Source organism: Patella vulgata, chromosome 5 (genome assembly GCF_932274485.2).
Source record: "Patella vulgata chromosome 5, xgPatVulg1.2, whole genome shotgun sequence".
In the NCBI taxonomy this organism is placed as follows: Eukaryota; Metazoa; Mollusca; class Gastropoda; family Patellidae; genus Patella; species Patella vulgata.
In genome coordinates this window covers 23,832,968-23,852,808 of record NC_065883.2, presented here as the reverse complement: position 1 = coordinate 23,852,808, position 19,841 = coordinate 23,832,968, and the positions used below count along the sequence as shown (strand labels likewise).

The 19,841-nt window shown below is 34.3% G+C and overlaps 1 protein-coding gene across 1 annotated transcript in view; it reads left to right on the top strand.

Annotated features, from left to right (window-relative positions):
- Nucleotides 1-19,841, top strand: part of LOC126821539 (bone morphogenetic protein receptor type-2) — a 35,410-nt gene that overhangs the window by 5,972 nt on the left and 9,597 nt on the right. The window contains exon 2 of the mRNA XM_050549986.1: nt 2,370-2,642. Coding sequence (XP_050405943.1) covers nt 2,370-2,642 — 273 coding nt within the window. The remainder of the gene's footprint in view (nt 1-2,369; nt 2,643-19,841) is intronic.

Here is a 19,841-nt window from a genome sequence, read left to right as displayed (position 1 = left end):
ATAGGGCCAAAAGCCATTTGTATGACCAATGACATGAAGTGTAGTAAAGGCCATCAAAAGTATAAAGAAAAAAAATATAGATCTGTAATTTATTCAGATTGCAATTTCTTGTAAACACTTTATCATCTAAAAATTTGTATGCTATAGCTCAACAGATCATCAAATCGGCTTGAAATGTTTACGTATTGTTCAGATTAATGAGACAAAGACCCCTATCCAGATCCAACAATTTCTCCTGATTAACTCTAGTGTATAGCCCTTGCTCGTTTTGTAAACTCGCCTGTCCAACCTCGTGGGTTTTCTCCGGGTCCTCCGGTTTCCTCCCACTGCTAAAGACCCCTACATGCAAGCGAATTATTGAAATAAAATTAAACCATATGTTAGTCCCGAAATGACCCAGTTTGTGTCGAGTGGACGTTAAACCCCATTTCTCTCTCTCTCTCTCTCTCTTGTTTTGTAAACTCTATTGGTGGGTAGGGTGGTCGAATGGTTTAACAAGTGCGCGTTAGATCACAAGATCTAGCATTTGAGTCAAATGCGGTAGTTTTGATTTCCCATTTATACATTACAAGGAGTAGGGTAGATCGTCTGCTCAACCTTACAGCTAGAAACCCTACATGCACATGAATTATTGAAATAAGATTGAACCATGTGTTGATCCCAAAATGACCTAGTTTGCATGGAGTGGATGTTAAATCTCTCTCTCTCTCTCTCTCTCTCTTAAACAAAGATTAAGCCTATCAGATTTCAACAGATTCTATTAATTACTTACTGCTCTGGCTGACTTTATATAGAATCTTGAGGTCACTTCAGCAACAAAAGCTGTTATCCGATCTACATGAAAAATATAAAAACATTATTCGATAATTGCGAAGGCTAAGCCTATTGCATTATGCTAATTTTAATAAAACTTCTAAAGTTATTGCCTTTGGTTATATTGTCAGTCGGTAATGATGGTTTTCTTTTTAAATGCCTTAACGATTTGGACATCGACACCCTGAACGCCATTAGACCTATATACTAGCCTCCCAGGGTAAAATTTATTGGCCCAAAATTTTTTCTTGTAATATTATGAACTCTTAGGACTTGAGCGGCCACAAAAACGGGTACCTGTTTGATACTGATTGGCCGAACAGGTACCCGTAGGGGCAAGTACACCGGGCCCTCGGTACTCCAGCCAAGGGGCATCCGCGCTGGTCTTTCACCCACTCGGGTCCAAAGGGTTAAGAATCACAATGTGAGGTGTGACAACCATTATGGTCTGCTTGAGTGCATGTTTCATTACCTGGCAAGCAATCTTTAAATCAATTGAAAGTATATGTCAACAGTCAATTTTTTTTGTTACCAATGTTTTTTTTAAAAAAAATACAAAGGACTTTTTAATGAAAGAATTTGTCAAGACAGGGCACAAAATATTTTCCATTCTCCACAATTGTGCATGTGACTTAAAGAGTAAATTACAAACAATAACCTAAATAAAACAAACATGGCCTATAGTCCCCATTGAAATGAGTTAAGATGCTTGGGATGTAAATGTTTGTGCACATCATTCAATCTTGGTTTATTACAGATAAACCTACCTACACATATACTTTACATATACATGAAATTTTTAATTTAATCTGACAAAATAGTTAGATGTACATGTTTTACTTTTGCACTTTATGCTCAAGGAAATACTGTATCTTTGTAGTGTGAAAAGGTACCAAAACGGGTAATAAATACTAGAAATAAACATTCTTTAGCCATGTATTTTAAGTTGCGGTTTCATTAATTCAAGTGGGGTTTTTTGGTTTTTTTTGTGGCTAAAATATTTTTAGATTACTTTTTAGTTAAAGATACATTATGTAAGATTTAGATAAAGAGCTAGCCGTTCTTGCTATAATAGTTCGAAAATAGATAATCTAAAATGAATAATTTGACAATTTCTTTAAAATTACTCTATTGCGAGCGAAGATATTACTTATTAACCTTTGAAGGTTTGACAAGATGTGTGCAATAATTTCAACCACCGTACTGGTTGTTCGAAGCTAAGTTTCGTTACTCCATTTTTAGCTTAAATCAAAATATGGCTGAACTGTTCTATTATATAAAATATAAGAGAAATCCGATGCCATCAAGAGTTGGTTATGGCCTGGATAAGTTAATTAATGTCTAATTAATAATTTAGAAAACGTTTCAGGCCTAAAGAAAGACCTGCAATAGGCAGATTTAGCTCTTGCATAATGTATGTTAAAATTACTGATTGTAGACAGATGGAAATAAAAGAAAGCTTATTTTTAAAGTGGGGGTCTGTACCAGCTTGTCTTGTATTGTATTGTAATGTCATCCTTACTAAAAGCATTATAGAGTTATATATTTATTTTTAGGTTTGAAGCGTGGTCAAGCGGAGAGCATCTGTGCATTCTACGATAAATCGTTCCCGCTCTCCAGTTTTGTGGATACAAAAGACACAGATACAGACAATGCCGTTAAAAGCTACGAGGGAGAAACATCCAGTAAGGAGATGGAAAAGGCGTCGTTTGGTGGCGAAATTTTACCCGATAATAAAACCATTCGATGTGTGGAGGACAAGACATTTTGTTATACTCTGTGGTCAGCAGACGCACACAACAAAACTCAAATTACCATTATCAAACAAGGTTAGTAGATCTAACAGTATTAGTCAATATGCAGTGTACACAGTATATTTTTCTTTAATTTCCCCTACATCCCAAATCAATAGGCCGTCTCCATCTCCCTGATGATTTATTTGGTATGTATGATCAAGTTGTGATAATTCACTGATCATGCTAAGACTATTATTATAAGTTTTGTAAGATATCCTAATGAAAGAAATGTGTAAACTTACTTCTCCGACATCTTTCTTCAAGAAAATTACTTAGAATTATTCCGGATGGTGTGCCCCAGGGAATTATGATGAGAATTAAAAGTCTAGTTCATCTGAGCGCCATACCATTGTTATTTGCAGAGACATTAATTTGCAACTCACAGAATATATACTTTTGGATATAATTGGCTGTCTGCCCTTTGAAAATTTGATTGAATTATGTTTTACTTATGGAGACAAATACTAAAAGTAGAATAATATATTCATACGATATTTTATAGTCCCTGCGAGTTGAGAATGGTTTTATGTAAATTGGTCATTATGGTTGAAATCTTTAAACATGCATTATGGTAGAGCTAAATCTGCCTACATGTACTGCAGGTCTTTCTTTAGGCCTGAAATGTTATCTAAATTATTAATTAGACATTAATTAACTTATCAAGACCATAATCAACTCTCAATGCCATGCCTGCGATATTTAGTGGGGTAAAATATGTTTTGTGCTGGATGCTGTTACCTTAAAAATGGATAATCGATAAACAGCGGTATTAATGACCATTGAGACTAGCCTATAGTTATTTTGCTGATTCCTTGGCTCAGAGTGAAGTAATTTGACTGAAATTTTCGATATATTCTGTTTTCATTATCTATTTTTGAACTATTATAGTGAGAATTGTTAGCTCTTTATCTAATCTTCCATAATGCCACTTTAAACATTGTGTATTTTAAATTTTGGGTTATTTGTGTTTTCCCTGGGGAATAAACTTGTGGCTCACAGAAGACTCATATATATTAGTATATAGGTTGTAGATTTATAAAATTAACATATTTTTGTTTATTGCTTGCAATGTCGGCAGTTTGTATCTTTTGTGTGGGTTTGTCTTGTTGGGCCTACTAATCACCTGATAAGAGCTTTCTAATGTCAATAGCTCCCAAAGTATTGGAAAGAAGTACTTGACAATGAAAGATGTTATAAATATGTACATTTTACACATCATATCTATCTACAATTAATTACGGACAAGAGCTTTTTTTTGGGTCCAAATTCACTTATCCATATTTAAATTTGTGGGTGTGATACGTAGAATATGTATATCTATTACATATCTTTCCTTTCAATACTTTGGGTATATAGACACCCCCCCCCCCCCCCCAAAAAAAAAAAAAATCAGCCGAGTCGATTGTATGTGGAATAGTACAGTGATTAGTACATGTAGGACTGACCAGACTGACCAGAGTTTTGTGTATTATTAAGTATGAATTATAATGTATATTCCCTGTGGGTTGTTATGGTATACATACATGTACATCATTTGCAGTAGACTGATGTATATAATGGTCAGTAAATATTGAATGTGTATTATAAAGTACTAGTTAATTATATATACCCTTTGAGTTACTATGGTATATCGGTAGCATTAGACTGATATATATTGATCAGTAGATATTGTGTTTATATACTGTGCTTTATTGTTATGTAGATTTTACACTTATCTTTATATTATTGAAGAAACTCTTTTATGGATTCAGAGCCATTGTGGTTCACTGAGTAAGGCACTAGATCGCTAACCAAGAATTCCTGTGTTTGGTCCCAATGTTTGTTGAGAAAGTTCTTTGTATTTTCCAAGCGTAGTTTCCCCTGTTCAGTATTGCATGATAAAGGGTCTGGCAAGGTACAGCCTCTAATCCTTTGGATGGGAAATAAAAGGTACCTTGACATTTGGAATTTAGTATAAAAGAAAGCCAAAGCAACACTCAACGGGCAAAATTTCCCTCATAGCACACTGCATGGCATCTGCCTGTCATTAGCATAGTTGGTGCGGAATATCTGGACATTAAACCCTTTTGTATTTCATTTCGTTTCACCACAGCGAAATAGAACATGAGAAACAAGACTATCTTTGTATTGAGCTTTAACACAAATTCAATTATTAAGGTCTGGAGAAAAATATCCAACTTTACTTTTTAGACCAGCGTTTGAGTATTGATATATGTAGACGACAATTTGAGAGTCCCAAGTTAATTACAATGGCTAGACAGACAGAGATAATGTATTGCTTCTCGTAGTTGTCTTGATGGTTAGGGTAGACGAGGCAAGGCTAATATAATTTGATTCCCTTCCACTATCCCAGCAATCAATAAGAAAGCTTTAAATTGATAACTTTTCATCCTCATTTCTACTAAAATTTTCTTAATCTGAAAATGAAATGATTACACAAAGTGTTATGGAAAGTTTATGTGATGTGACAATTCACAAAGCAATAACTCTGATGAACTGTTATTTATAAATCAAATCAAATTTCTTATTTTTGTGAACTTCTGGTACAGAGGTTCATTTATTGGAGTAACAATGGTTGACTTATTGCCTACACATGACTTCTAATGATATACTGGTACATAGATAATATTGCGATGCTTTTTGCCTAATCCATATATTGTGATTTGATTTCTGAAAGTCTATATATAAAAAAAATTTCATCAGTGATAATTTTTACACGCCCACATGGAAATGTGGTTGTATATTGCCGTCGCCCCTGTCCGTTCGTCCGTCTGATGGTATGTTCATCGTCCACAATTTCTAGTGAACGCTCTACAGACTACATTTATCATCTGATTGTTTTGAAATTGATATATTATGTTGTGTTCATTAGTAAGATGAAGAAGCCTATATATTCAATAATTTCTGTTAATTTCTTCTGGAGTTATGGCCCTTGTTTCACTTTCTAGAACTTTGTGAACTCTCACACAACAATAGTTATCATGAGATTTGTATTAAAGTGATATCATTTGTAAACTATCCCATTACCCACAAAAAAAATAAATATTAGACAATCCTTGTCGACTGCACAAATGATTTAGCTACTGGGGGTGTAGTTATGTTGCCTGGTAACCTATCTTTAGATTTTCAAAATACAGCCCTGTATACAGAGGTGTAGCCGTGAAATATATATTTGGGGTTGGTGGGGGGGGGGGGGTCCCGCAAATGACAATTTTATGGAACACAGTTACTTTTCACTTCACACATGTTTCCAGGACGCTTCTCTCTGTAGTTTATTTTAGCAATGTAAACCATCTTAACTAATCCTAATAATTGTTGTAAATAAATAGGAGTTAGGGTCTACTATGTAAATTTTATTTTGGGGGGGGGGGGAGCCAAGTATTTTCAGACCCCGCCCGAAAAACAATTGGGGTGGTCGGCCCCAATCCGACCCCCCCCCCCATGTGTGATGCCCATGCCTGTATAGTATACAAACAATTTGATTAGTTAGTAAGCTCATATGTACATTATCTCTGCACCAGCAGCAACAAATAGAACGAAACAGTCTTATTTTGTAATAAATTGATTTAGTTTAGACCTTCTGATTATAATTCCCTTCCCAATAATTCTGGCTAGTAATTGAAAAATTACATATTTATCTGTCCTAGAATTCATTATTCTTTGATATAAGTCGCTTTACGTATGCAAAACAAACAACATAAATATATGACATACATGTACCTTATTTGAAAGTTTCAGCTCACTTGTGAAGGAAGGCATATGTGGAACTAATAAGAAAGGGTACCTTTAGCTGATTGGATGTGATAGTTAAAATGGCCTACTGTTCTGACTGGGCTAATGAAGATGGGCATACAACATACAGTATGCTATGAGGGGGAATTTTGCCTGGACAGCAGCACTACAGCCTACTCTTATTTCTAATTCCAACTGTCATAGTTGTTCTTTTACATGCACACCAATGTGTGCATGAGACCTCGGTTTTTAAGATCCCACGTACAGATTGGTAGTGCATATAAAAGAGTACCATTTTTTAAGATGAAATTAGGCCCGTCATTTTGCACATAGAAATAGAATTATTGGATGTTAGTCAGAGTTCAAAGTTTGGAAAAAAGATGGGGGTGAGGGAGACCTGTCATTTTGCACTTGTAAACATTTACTGTATGTTAGTCGGAGTTTGGAAAAGAGACGAGGGGTTGGTGGGACACTATTTTTTTAGGTGAAATTAGGCCCATCATTTTGCTCTTGTAAACATAGAAATAAGATTACCATCTCGAAATGACCTTAAGGCCTGTCATTGAGTCAACTGGCGGGCTTTTGAATCCCCGGTTGTTTGTGACAAGGAGTAGGGTTGCCTGTCTAACCTTGTGGGTTTTCTCCGGGTCCTTCGGTTTCCTCCCACTGCTAAAGACCCTACGCGCAAGCGAATTATTGAAATAAAATTAAACCATATGTTAGTCCCAAAATGACCTAGTTTGTGTCGAGTGGACGTTAAACCCCATTTCTCTCTCTCTCGAAATGACCTAAAAAAAATTTAAATTGTCGATGAAACATTAAATCGCGTTTTATTTCAAATATTGAGCCATTTGGAAATGATTGCCAAATTTATTTAACACAGTTTGCATAACTTGAATAAAGTAATTATAGACTGGATCATCCAGACACTACATGTACAGCTAGCTTATAGACATATTCATACAGGCACTAATACAGGTGTATGTTTGCAAACGTCGGCATCCAACATGAAAATAATTATCACACTGCTTCATAGGACCAGGATAAATGTTAATAATCCTTCTCACATAATTAACAAGCGATGGCTCCTTGAATCTAGTCCTCTAAAGGCCCCTTTAATCCACATGTGGCAAAGTGTAAAATCCTATTCATTTCCCGACGTTATATATTCCCTGTACACTCATTACTTTATTTAAGTCTAGCTCTAGACGTTATTTCCAATGTCGTATTGTCCTGAACACGATGACATTTATGATCAATCATACAATGTCAATAAAAACAACATTATGCAGAATACTTTCAACAGCTGAAGATACCAGTCTGTTTTCATAATATGAAAAACACATATATCCCCAGGCATCCGCATGAAGTCCATACGGTCAGCAAAAAAAATTATTCCAGTCATCTAAACAATTTGGAGCCACAGGGGCTTAGTGAGAAAGATGTTGGCTTGCTAACCAGGAGATCCTGTGTTCGATCCCTGTATTGGCCGAGAAATTTCATCCAATTTTTCGGGGTGGTTCCCCCTTGTCAGTGGTTTAGGACAAAGGGCCTGACAAGGGACAATGTATACTAGTTCGAATGGGACAAAAAATCAAGGTCCCATGTAGACTACACATTGGCGTGACAGTTGGAATTCAAAATAAGAGTAGGCCGTAGTGCCACTGTTTGGGCAAAATTCCCTCATAGCACTCTACATGGCTTATGCCCTTCTTTATTTGCCCAGTCGGAGCAGAAAAGTAGGATGTTAAACTCCATTGCATTCTCAACAAATTTGAACAAATTCTGTGTAAAATTCTGTTCTTCAGACTTTGTTTAGCTTTAGAAGCAAGTTGGAAAATACTGATAAAGTCTTGGAATTTTCTGTGTGGATCCGTACAAATAACAGCAAGTTTCATCAAGATACTGCTCTCAAATTTGTTCGGAATTTAGTCAAAAACTTTCTGGCTCCATTTTCTCACCCCACTTTATTAGATTGTGACTGGTACTGGCCAACAGTCAACAAGGTTCTTGAAGCAAGGGTAATAATTCTATCAATAATTGCCATAAATTGTCAATTTTCAATCGGACACATTTATATATTTGTCCCAAAGCCCGGTGATTGTCATCAAATTCAATTTCCTTACAAATTCTACTCTCTAGCCTCTTGGTGCACATATGGAAGGTGACAATTAGGAGGCATTAGAGCTTTAGAAATCCTTCGCGAATTGGTGAAAAATGTTATTTTCGATTTGACTATGCCAGTGTTTTCAAACCTTTTTATGTGGTCACATGGAAATGTTGTTTCACTTGCGGACCTCTTGGGACATTTTATAAATCTTTCAGGACTCAACCATCCTGAATTAGCATTTATTGTGTTTTTCTGATTTCCTCAGTATTGGCCATCTTGATTAACAGTTCTGATCGAAAATTTACAACAATATCGAAGTTTGTTACATCAGCCCCTATCAAAACGAGTTTGAATACCGGCAATTTCATACTGAATTTTTATTAGGCTATCATTTTTTTTTCACATACCCCATTTTTCAGTGGTGACCTTCTGTGGACCTCTTTGATTTTGCAGACATCCAAAATGTAAAAATGTGTTGTGGGACAGCTCGACAAAATACATGTAGTCTTGTTTATGGTTTAGCATCGTCTGGTCCTTCTACAATCTGTTGAAAAACGTCATTCTTCAGGTAAAAGACCCAAAAAAACAGATATAAACTTTGCACTGATTGCAAGAAATATAAAAATTTGAGTTACCGTACATATATGTGCCAATTCTCTACTATACATGTATGTCCAGCCCTTCAATGGGATGACATATTTTTAGACCATGGGAAATACAGATAATTTAATATGAATAGATGAACAACTATGAACTCAGTCTACAGTCAGTCAATTTGATCTTAAAAATTTCTCTAAATGTAAAAACTTCTGTAAATTAGATGACTAATACCATATGTTCATATTGAAAATCATATGATGCTAACCTTCAGGTCACTATTATCTTAATACGACATTGTGTTTAAAACACACATCGACCTACAGATCCAAGGTCGTATTATTTTTAGCCATCGGTACATGATTGCATTTTGCTTTAATTGATTGTTGCAAACGAATCATCCTTTGCAGTACATTACTTACATATCCATTGTTGGGCATCAATTTGTCAAACATTGTTATAACCATGTATTTAAAAGATTCTATTATGTAATGCCAAAGAATGCCTGATTTTGTTTTCAAATATGGCTGCCTTTTCCTTAAGCGTATATTAAAATGAGAATGGTTCAATACTGCCGTTTATATTTTGACAATTACATGTATAGATTATGAAAGGGTTCGAGTGATGTGTCTGTCTGCCCTCAAAATAAAATAGGTTTCAATACATTATGCAACAAAAAATCAATGGCATTTTTCCTTTGTTAGATGGTAAGGTTATTGCGATGTATATATTTATGATAATATGTTTAAAGCTTTGCATTAAAAATGGAACTAAAGGCTGTGTGATGTATCGTAACTTATGTTTATTCATACTATCGTGATTGTAATAAGCAGGTAGTCATGATCTTCCAGATATAGTTAACCCTGTATCATACATAAATAACAAGTGGTTGGGGTCACTTTGACATCCCCTTCATTCATCTGGCTGAATAGAATTGTAATTCCTGTGGGCTTTTAATTCATTACTCCATCAGAACAGATGCATTATGCACACAGACACACTGCTAGTATTTTTTTTAAGCAGAAAAATCGTGAAAAAATAAGCATGCAAGTGCATAATATTGACTAGAACAGATATAGCGAAATTTATTCAATATGAAAGTGTTTTCTAAAAAAAAAAAAAAATTTAATCCTAGCTGCTCACGTTTATTTTCATGTATTATTAAGGTGTACAGTTGTGCGCATAACCTGCAGACATTATTTGCAGTAAAAAGGCTGAGCGTTTGTGAGACATATGAAATATAATAAAGAAAAATTCTGGCAATTTCAACATAATTATATTCTAATTTGTTCTTTGCACATAAAGATAATGTGCGGCATACTGAGTGTAGTTATGGCCGTCTGATGATAAGGAAAACACTAGAGGGTCTGTTTATAACTAATACACGATTTTATTTTTCAACTCAATATCTGGTAAATAGTTAGAACCGAGGTGGGGATATATTGATAACAAAGTTTACCTCTAATCAATGTTTATTTATCTATGACTGCCCAATACTGATATCATTTATGAAATAAACCATATTTTGTGCTTCATCTTATGAATGTTTTCTTTGAAATATTCTCGACTATGAGATACCTAACACGAACGCATTTAGTCGAGTGCAGTGCACACTTGTCTGTGTTTTAATTATCAAAATTTTGGAACATGTGTTCATGTCATATTTTCTGCCCTTTAAGACAAACTTGTTTGTGAATTTATGATGACTGTCTTCATGAGAAGAAAAAATTATGAATTAAGTTCAGTATATTTAAGCAAATAACATCTGCAATCAGTTTGGGGGTTGTTCTTATTAGATTGTGTAATCACGCTTTTTTTAAGTGTTGACAAATTTGATATAGTTTCATTTGCTGTTTAAATGTGTTAGCCCTGTTGGTGCAGAAAAGTAGGATGTTAAACTCTTATAGAAAATTATTGAACAATAAAAAATTACATTTTCTAGAAATAATGATATTAATTAATGATTTATTTATTTCTACTGTGCAACAAAATCCAGCCATAGTGGCTTTACTAGGCTACTGTACAAAGTTTATTGACATATGATTTTTATTACTAACCCTTTAGCACTTCGGACTGCCCTAACTAGTGCCCCAAACCGCCCAGCTATGGACACACAAAATGGTAGTGTTATACGGAAAGTCTAAGGCAGTCTAAGGAACAGCAGTTTTGGTCTATCCAGGGATGTACAAGTATTAATATATCACTTTTCAGGGAAATGGGGTAGTCATTATTTACATGTACCAGGGTTAGAATTAGAAATATACATAAATTGAGCATCTTAATTCGAAAATAAATATTGATAAAACACAAATCTATACTTTATAAAAAAAAGATTAAAAAATAAATCTTTAACATGGCTTTTAAAAATAGTAACTTGAACTGTTTCTTTAAAAAATTGGAATTTAATTCCATAAAAGTGTATGAAAAAGACTATTGACCTAAAGTAGTATTAGGTAGGCCTATTAAAGAGTTAAAAGGTTTTGGTCTTGTTAATCTAATATTTCATTCCATAAATATGTTCCAACTATGAAAAATTATGTTGACTAAAGGAATTATTAAGCATTAAAGGAGTTAAAAGATTTTGGTCTTTGTGTTCTAAGATGTCATAAATATAAAAACTAAGAGACAATATAAATTATGATAGATAAATATTTCAACTGTGAACAAGAAAATTGTTTCAGATAAAGACGGAAAAGAACAAGTGTGTAGTTAATACTACCACGCCCTGTTGCATGGAAGGTTAGTATGTATGTAATGATAGAGAAAATTATACATGTCATCCATCAGATGAATGTGATATTTAAATTGTTAACAGATATATTACACAACTCATGTACTTACAGGGACATTATGCCCAAGCTCTATTTTGATGGGATCTTCCCTTCTAAATATATATGTAATGATCAGGCTTTTGACAAATAAATATCACCGGAGACATTAACAAAAGGCGGAAATCCTAAACATGCCTTCTAGGCATTTATGTGGTGGCCAAGTTTAAACCATGAAGATAGGAAGCAAAAATTTAATAAGTGCTTCCAAAGAACCAAACATTAAATTTTTGCGGCCTAATAGTAATAATGAGCTTTGTTATTTTGCTGTCTGGTAACAAAAATGATTAACAACTTAAACTCAGAGTCCCCCTCCCCTTAATGTGCCACTATTTATAAGCCACAATATATATTCTGTTATAAACCTGAGACCCCCCCCCCCCTCCCCATCATTAATGTGCAACTATTTACAAGTCACAATATATCCTTTTATAAACTCGAGAGCCCCCCCCCCCATCATTAATGTGCAACTATTTATAAGCCACAATATATATCCTGTTATAAACTCGAGAGTCCCCCCCTTCCCCATCATTAATATATCATATTATATTGAAACAGAAAATATTGATGGTAAATGTTCTGGTTATCTGTGTTATTAAGGCACAGACTATTTTTCTTTTACATAGATGTAATAAGATTATCTGGAATAATAAAAATCCCCTTACGTCTTTGACCAACTGTCTGTTGAGAAGTTAACTGAATAGACTCAGTATTAGACCACCTTCTATTATTATTACAGAGTGAAATACTTGCAATATGATTGCCAAAATGAAGCAGTTGTGGTTGGCAAGTGGTCAAATGGCACACTATGAATAGCCAAACTATTAGTTATCAAATCTACATGTACTTAAAACATTCAATTTATAGAAGTAATATCAGCAAGAACTTAAAATGTGCTAAGAACAATAATCCCAGTTTCCTATTTCTTTAGTTTATTCTAAAAGAAAGTTCCTCAGGATTTTTCGGTGTGGTTTCCCCTTGTTTACAAGTGCAGGACAGAGGATCTGGCAAGGACAGTGTCGAGTCATTGGCACAAAAAACTAAGGTCCTGTGATTGGCCGTTCATGTGAAAGAACCCTTGACAGTTTTAATTCGAAAGAAGTAGGCTGTAGCGCTGCTGTCCTGCCAAAATTTATCTCATAGCACACTGCATGACATATACCAGTCTACATTAATCCAGTCTGTGCAGAATAGTAGGACGTTAAACCCCATTTCATTATACTACTAGGGCTGTTACGATTGTATTGTTTATCTCAATATTTACTTTCACGATATTACTGATATGCAGGATTCTCTAAACTTAATTTCACAAGACAATTGATACATTGTTTAAAGTAACTTAAAGTTGATATCAGATTTGATATTTGCATCTTGTTCCCAATTGCATGCTGTTCTTCTCCAAAGAAATGAAATCTAGTTTTATGGCACATCAGCTCCAACCAGGCTATATTGAGGCAAACATATGGTCTTCTCCAAAGCCCTCATAAAATATATAATGACAGGCTTATCTTAATTATCTGAAAGATGGTAAACCTGTTTGATTAAGGTAAAAATAAAGTATTGACTTGTGTTGTTTCGATAAGTGATGCGGCAAGCTAAAACTGCAGATTATAGATAGAGCAGCAAAACCTCTTTGAGTATTGGTAAGGCAGCTAAAACTATAGGTTAGTGATGAGACAAGCTAGAACTATAGCTTAGTGATGAGGCAAGCTAGAGAACTATAGATTAGTGATGGAGCAAGCTAGAACTATTGATCAGGATGGGGCAAGCTAGAACTATAGATTAGTGATTGGGAAAGCTAGAACTATTGGTTAGTGATGAGGCAGCTACAGAACTATAAATTAGTGATGAGTTATCTTGGTTACTAATTTTACATGGAGTTAAATATTTGGATTTTTTGTGTTGACAGTGGAACACAAAATCATTGATATATTGGCTTTAATTATGGATGAAAAATTTTGAACATTGACAGATTGTCGCCCCACAAATCGAATCAACATAAAAACTAGTCATTTTAATCTATTTTATATTAGCTGAAACGATATAAACCAAACAGATCTTGGTTATGTTGTATCGTGTGCATTATACTGTGAGATTACATGTACTGTATCATGATGGTGGTACCCTTACTATTAAAACTGCTAATTTGATTAAAATTTAAAACACTGATCGTTTTGTTTTTAGCGGTATTTATACTAGATAATTCGGTTTATTTGTTTTTAAATAACCTGCATTCAGTTAATTTGATAAGGGAGATTAGTCAATAATGAATTTATCTCTTTTGTTGTGTTTTATGCAAGGTGTGTGCAGAATTCTTTGACTCAAAAAAAATACAAAAAAAAGTTAAAGATAAATTGTCTTTATGATTCTGTTAAACTTATATGACTGCTGATGTGACCGCCCACGCAACTTCGTCAAATCTATTTGTAATTGTAATGTGCAAATAAACCACATAAAATTTAGGTCTTTATTTTAATCAGCCTGTAAGACTGCATTCCCGTGGCAAGACAACGTATAGTTGCTCGGCTGAGTCGGAAAATGGAAATCCTGTATACACATTGGCATGCACGTAAAAGAACCCTTGACAGTTGTAAGGCTTAGCCGTAGTGCAGCAGTCTGGGTAGTTACTTTAGTAATGTAAATTGTATCGACTCTGCTCTCTGCTACGTTACTTTCAGCTCCTAATGACAACTAGTATGAAAATAAGGCTTTTCCCCTATCTCGGTTCTAAGGCAATTTTGGAATCCTTACCGTCTATTTTTCACCATGATTCTTCTTTGGTCGCTAAAAGGAACCATTTCTTGCCACATCCGACACAAATTTATGAAAATCCAACTCTATTTTCATGTAGAATTGTACGATACAAAAACATAAACAACTTTCATTTGAATTGGGCCGCCATGTTCAAACTAACGCTCAGCCAATATTTCCAAATTTAGGAATGGAATTTTACCGTAAACGAAAATTCTCACTGTACATGAGAATAACACAGAGAATATTTAAAATATTTTATAACGGTCAATATAATGTGTTCTATTTTATAGATTTTATGTAATAATTATTCATGTATTCAAATGAAAGTTGTTTATGTTTTTGTATCGTATAATTCTACATGAAAATAGAGTTGGATTTTCATAAATTTGTGTCGGATGTGGCAAGAAATGGTTCCTTTTAGCGACCAAAGAAGAATCATGGTGAAAAATAGACGGTAAGGATTCCAAAATTGCCTTAGAACCGAGATAGGGGAAAAGCCTTATTTTCATACTAGTTGTCATTAGGAGCTGAAAGTAACGTAGCAGAGAGCAGAGTCGATACAATTTACATTACTAAAGTAACTACAGTCTGGGCAAAACTTCCCTCATCACACACTGTTTGGCACCTGCTCATCTTCATTAGTCTAGTCAGTGTAGAACAGTAGGACGTTAAATCCCATTTGCATTCACCTTGTATATGGGATTTGTGTATAGATTAAATATATTTGTCACAATGTTCTGGGCCCTGTTTCTCGAAATCTTAAGTAAAGATAAAATCCAAATTTTAGTAGATACTTCAATTTTGATTGGTTAAGCAATAAAAGGAGTTTAATATTATCCAATCAAATTTCTAAAATTTGGATTTGATCTTAGTTAAAATTTCGTGAAACAGGCCCCTGATATTTAACTATAACTTATGACTGGTGCCTTGTATCAGAGGGAGCTGTAGTGGCTTAGTGGGTAAGGTGCTTGCTCAGTAACCAGGCCTGGTTTGCTACCGGCATTGGCTGAGAAAGTTCCTCAGGATTTTCTGCCATAGTTTCAACTAGTCAGTGATGGAGGATGAAGGGCCTTGGCAAGGTAAAGCATAAAGTTGTAAAGTTGTTCAGATGAGTTACAAATTCAAAATAAGAGAGTAGGTCATAACGCTGCTGTCCTGGCAAAATTTGCCTCTTGGCACAATGCTTGACATATGCCTGTCTTCATTAATCCATTTACTTGGTACAGAAACGTAGGACATTAAACCCAATTTCATTTTGTCTTGAATGACACAGGACTGGCTTGCTCTTTTTAGAACACTAGAACCAATTATCCTTTATATGAAGAATTCACATTGTTCAGAATTTTCTATGATTCATTATATGTTTTTTGTAAGTTCTATGTTACCAGGCCACACCAAGAACATTCAATCATTCTTATATTTAAGATAAAAAATATATTTATTTTTTGAGTGGATTTTTCTGCTTTATATTTCAAGTATGTGTTTATATAAATGTAAGACTTGAGAAGACCTTTGCTATTTTCTGTTAAAAGATGGCACAGAGAATAAATATGGCCTTTAAGTTAAATGGTAACACATCTTCATGTAAGATTATTAAAGCATTTCTTCTTTTAATTAGAATCAGTCTAGAACATGATTTACTCTCTGTTCACAAATTGAAAAATCCTGCCAAAGATGTATTTTTAGTTTCTCTGATTAGAAATTGAAATTTAGTATGCTCATGAAATAGAAAGAGAAGACTGGGATGTCTGTTTACAATGTATTGAATATATAAGAGTATCCAGTGACGTTTCCATTTTCTACATTTATTTTGCAAGACTGTCTGGATGGAATTTGCCTTGTGTGACCTGAAACTTCATAAAAGATTGATCAATACGTCTGGCTAGCCTTATCCTTGACATCTATATAGCTGCTACCACTATTCACATACTACATAATGTCATTGACAAGAATAGGTCTATATAACACTTGAAATATGTCTGTCTAGCATTAAGCAGCTATAGTCTATCAAATATTGATTATTTAATAATTATATTCTCTCTAAAGGCATTAACTTGTCTTAAATAATGCAAAAGTACAAATCGCCATGTGAAAAGGTTAATAATGAAAAAAAAATCGATTGTTCCGTGTATCGTTTACTTACAGTAAATCACAAGCATGGTACGTTTTAAACTTTTATACCAACTCTTGGGAATTCACTTTTGTATATTAAATTCATAAGCTATGGATTTTCTTAAGAGGTCACATTAACATTGGTCATGCAATTGTTTATGGGGTAAAAAAAATCAATTATAGTTTCCTGCTGTTATGGTGTCAGTTATATATTCTGGTTTATACTTTGTATAGAAAATTGAGTTTTAAAGTCCACATTTGACCCATACCTGGTTATATGTACAATACATTTCGATAATTCGCATGCGCGGAGGGGGCTTTAACAGTTGGAGGAAACCAGAGAAAACACATGAGGCCGAGCAGGCAACTCTAATCCTTCCTTGTCACATATAAGCTTGGGATCAAAACCACACCAATTGACTCAATGACAGACCTTATGATCTGAAGTCCAGCTGTTAGACCATTCTACCCCCGCCTTCCTCTTTTTTCTTACATATCTATCGAATTTCACTATGACAAACAAATGAACTAGGATTGGTAATTATTTCCCCTTATTTCAAATCTAGTCTTTCTTTTCGCCTGTTCTTCTTACCTTCCTTTTGCGGGGCAATATTTTGGTAGAGAGTCTAAGAAGATTGCTTGAATTTAAAGATACATTATGGGAGATTAGATAAAGAGCTGGCAGTTTTCACTACAATAGTTGAAAACTAGATACTGTAACGGGAATTTGCTGAAAATCTCAGTCAAATTGATCCACTATGAACCGAGATTTTAGCGATTGAATTTTCGGCTAGCGTCGATCGTCATTACTGAAGTCGGTAGGATAAAAAACATAGTCTCGATTATCCATTTCATGATTTAATTATGAATGGAAGTGGAACAGCAAATCGGAACTTAATCCAATAAACATCGCAGCCTAGCGATGCCATCGAGGGTTGATTATGGTCTGGATAAGTTAATTAATGTCTAATTAATAATTTAGATAACATTTCAGGCCTAAAGAAAGTCCTGCAATAGGCAGATTTAGCTCTTGCATATGTATGTTTAAGTATTCTACAAGGATTAATATTTAAATGGTAAACAGACAGAAATTAGATAAATCACCTACAAAACTGACTTAAGTCTACATATTCCTTTGAACTGGCATGGAAAAAATTGATTTGATCAAACCCTTTTAATGTCAGATGATTGTTGCTCTCGTTGTGATTATGAAAATTAAGATCATCGGATTATTGACGAAAATGTTATAGGCCGAGAGAATTACCTGTCTGAATCTAGTTATCTCCCTTGATTTTCCAATTCCCTTAAAATGATCTATAGCTGGAATTCATTTAAAATGATGATTTGTGTCCTAGTCAGGTTACTCAGTAAATTTCAAGTTAAACCTCAGATATGAAAGAGGAGCACAAGTGTGGACCATTTGTAACCTTCTTGCATGTAATTACAACCAATAAACTGGACCCATGATTGTGGCATGATCCCTTTGTATTTGTTGTTAAATCTATGAGTCATGTGAATTAGATATAATATAAAGTGAAATATCCATAAAATAGAATGAAATGAAATGGGGTTTTCACAGTAACGAGAATTCTTTGTTGCCAAAGAGCAAATTTGTTTGAAATTTGGCAACTCGTCATTGGTGCCAAGTTGATAATACACTATCCTCGCAGTGATGCACACACATTACTTACCTGCACCAAAGCCAATGAAGACAGGCATAAGCTAAAGCCATGCAATGTGTTATCAGGCAAATTGTACCTTGCCACCATTGCTAAAGCCTTCAAACTATGTCCGGGTATCTTTAACATGTTAGGGGGAAGTGGATGGTGTAGTGGTTTTACGCGTGTACGTGAAATCATAAGATCCGTCCTTGAATCTAGTGGCATGGTTTCGGTTCAACGCTTGTACTTGACCTGAATAGGGTCGCCTGTGTAACATTGTGGGTTTTCTTCGAATCCTCGGATTCCCTCCCACTGTTCAAGCCAATTATTGAAATAAAATTGAACCATACGTTAATCCCGAAATTACCCCATTTCTCTCTCTCTTTAGAATTTTGCGAACCATATACTCAAGACTTATCAGTTTTTCATTCCATCCCAACAATTAAACACATTTTCTTTCCAGGCCTCCTGACTGGCGCCACTGAGAATAGGAAACAAAGTCAGAGAAAAATGGAATGCCATTATTATATGACATTAAAATAATCTATAAAGAGTTTTCCCCCAATAGTCGTTTCTTTCGTGTGAACTAATTTATCTAACATTCAGGCTGATATATATCTTTATAATTACGGAACCTAGAACATGTTTAATTAAGAAAATTATTTCAAGACATCCTTCTCTTCCTACTTTACCAGCAAAATATGGCTTCATTATTTTAGTAAAAACTAATTATGTAATTTGCAGCTTTCCCAGGCTTATTAAAGTAGAAAAATGATCAGTTTTTCAATTATGGCAGATGCAAGGATGTATTTAGAGTAGCATTTTTAAAGCATAAACAGAAACTGATTTTACTCATTATATAAACAGTAATTATTTTCATTCCTTGTAATTATGTTGCCATAAACTGAAAATAAACCCAATCAAACACCCAATATTAAAAATTAAAAGCAGTCTGTCAATTAAATCAAAAATAAAAAGGATGTTTTTCAATGATGTCAGGTGATACATTAAGCGGCTGCTGATGATGATGATGACGATGATTAGAAATTATCAGTAAAATCTCTGTAGATTTTAGAACCATTACCAAAGTAGATCGAAGTAAAATACATAAATATTTTTGAAGGCTAACGAAATTAAAATCTTGTACAGGAATGTTGATTAGAACTTACTCTAATGGCTAGTTTGTGTGTAAATTATTGTTAATATGTATATTTATACAAGAAAATATGCCATAAATGTTTGAAATGGAATTTGTACTTTAGCTTTCATGAAAATGTCGACATATCAGGAAGTCGAGTAAAGGGACTATTAAGTGGGTGGGGTTTTCTTCTCTGGAAATAATGAACTCCAAAGGATCTTTAAATTGGTGTATCACAATAAGACATTTTTCTGTCTAATCATCTAGTAATTTTCTTGAGGTGATATTGTTCGCTGAATA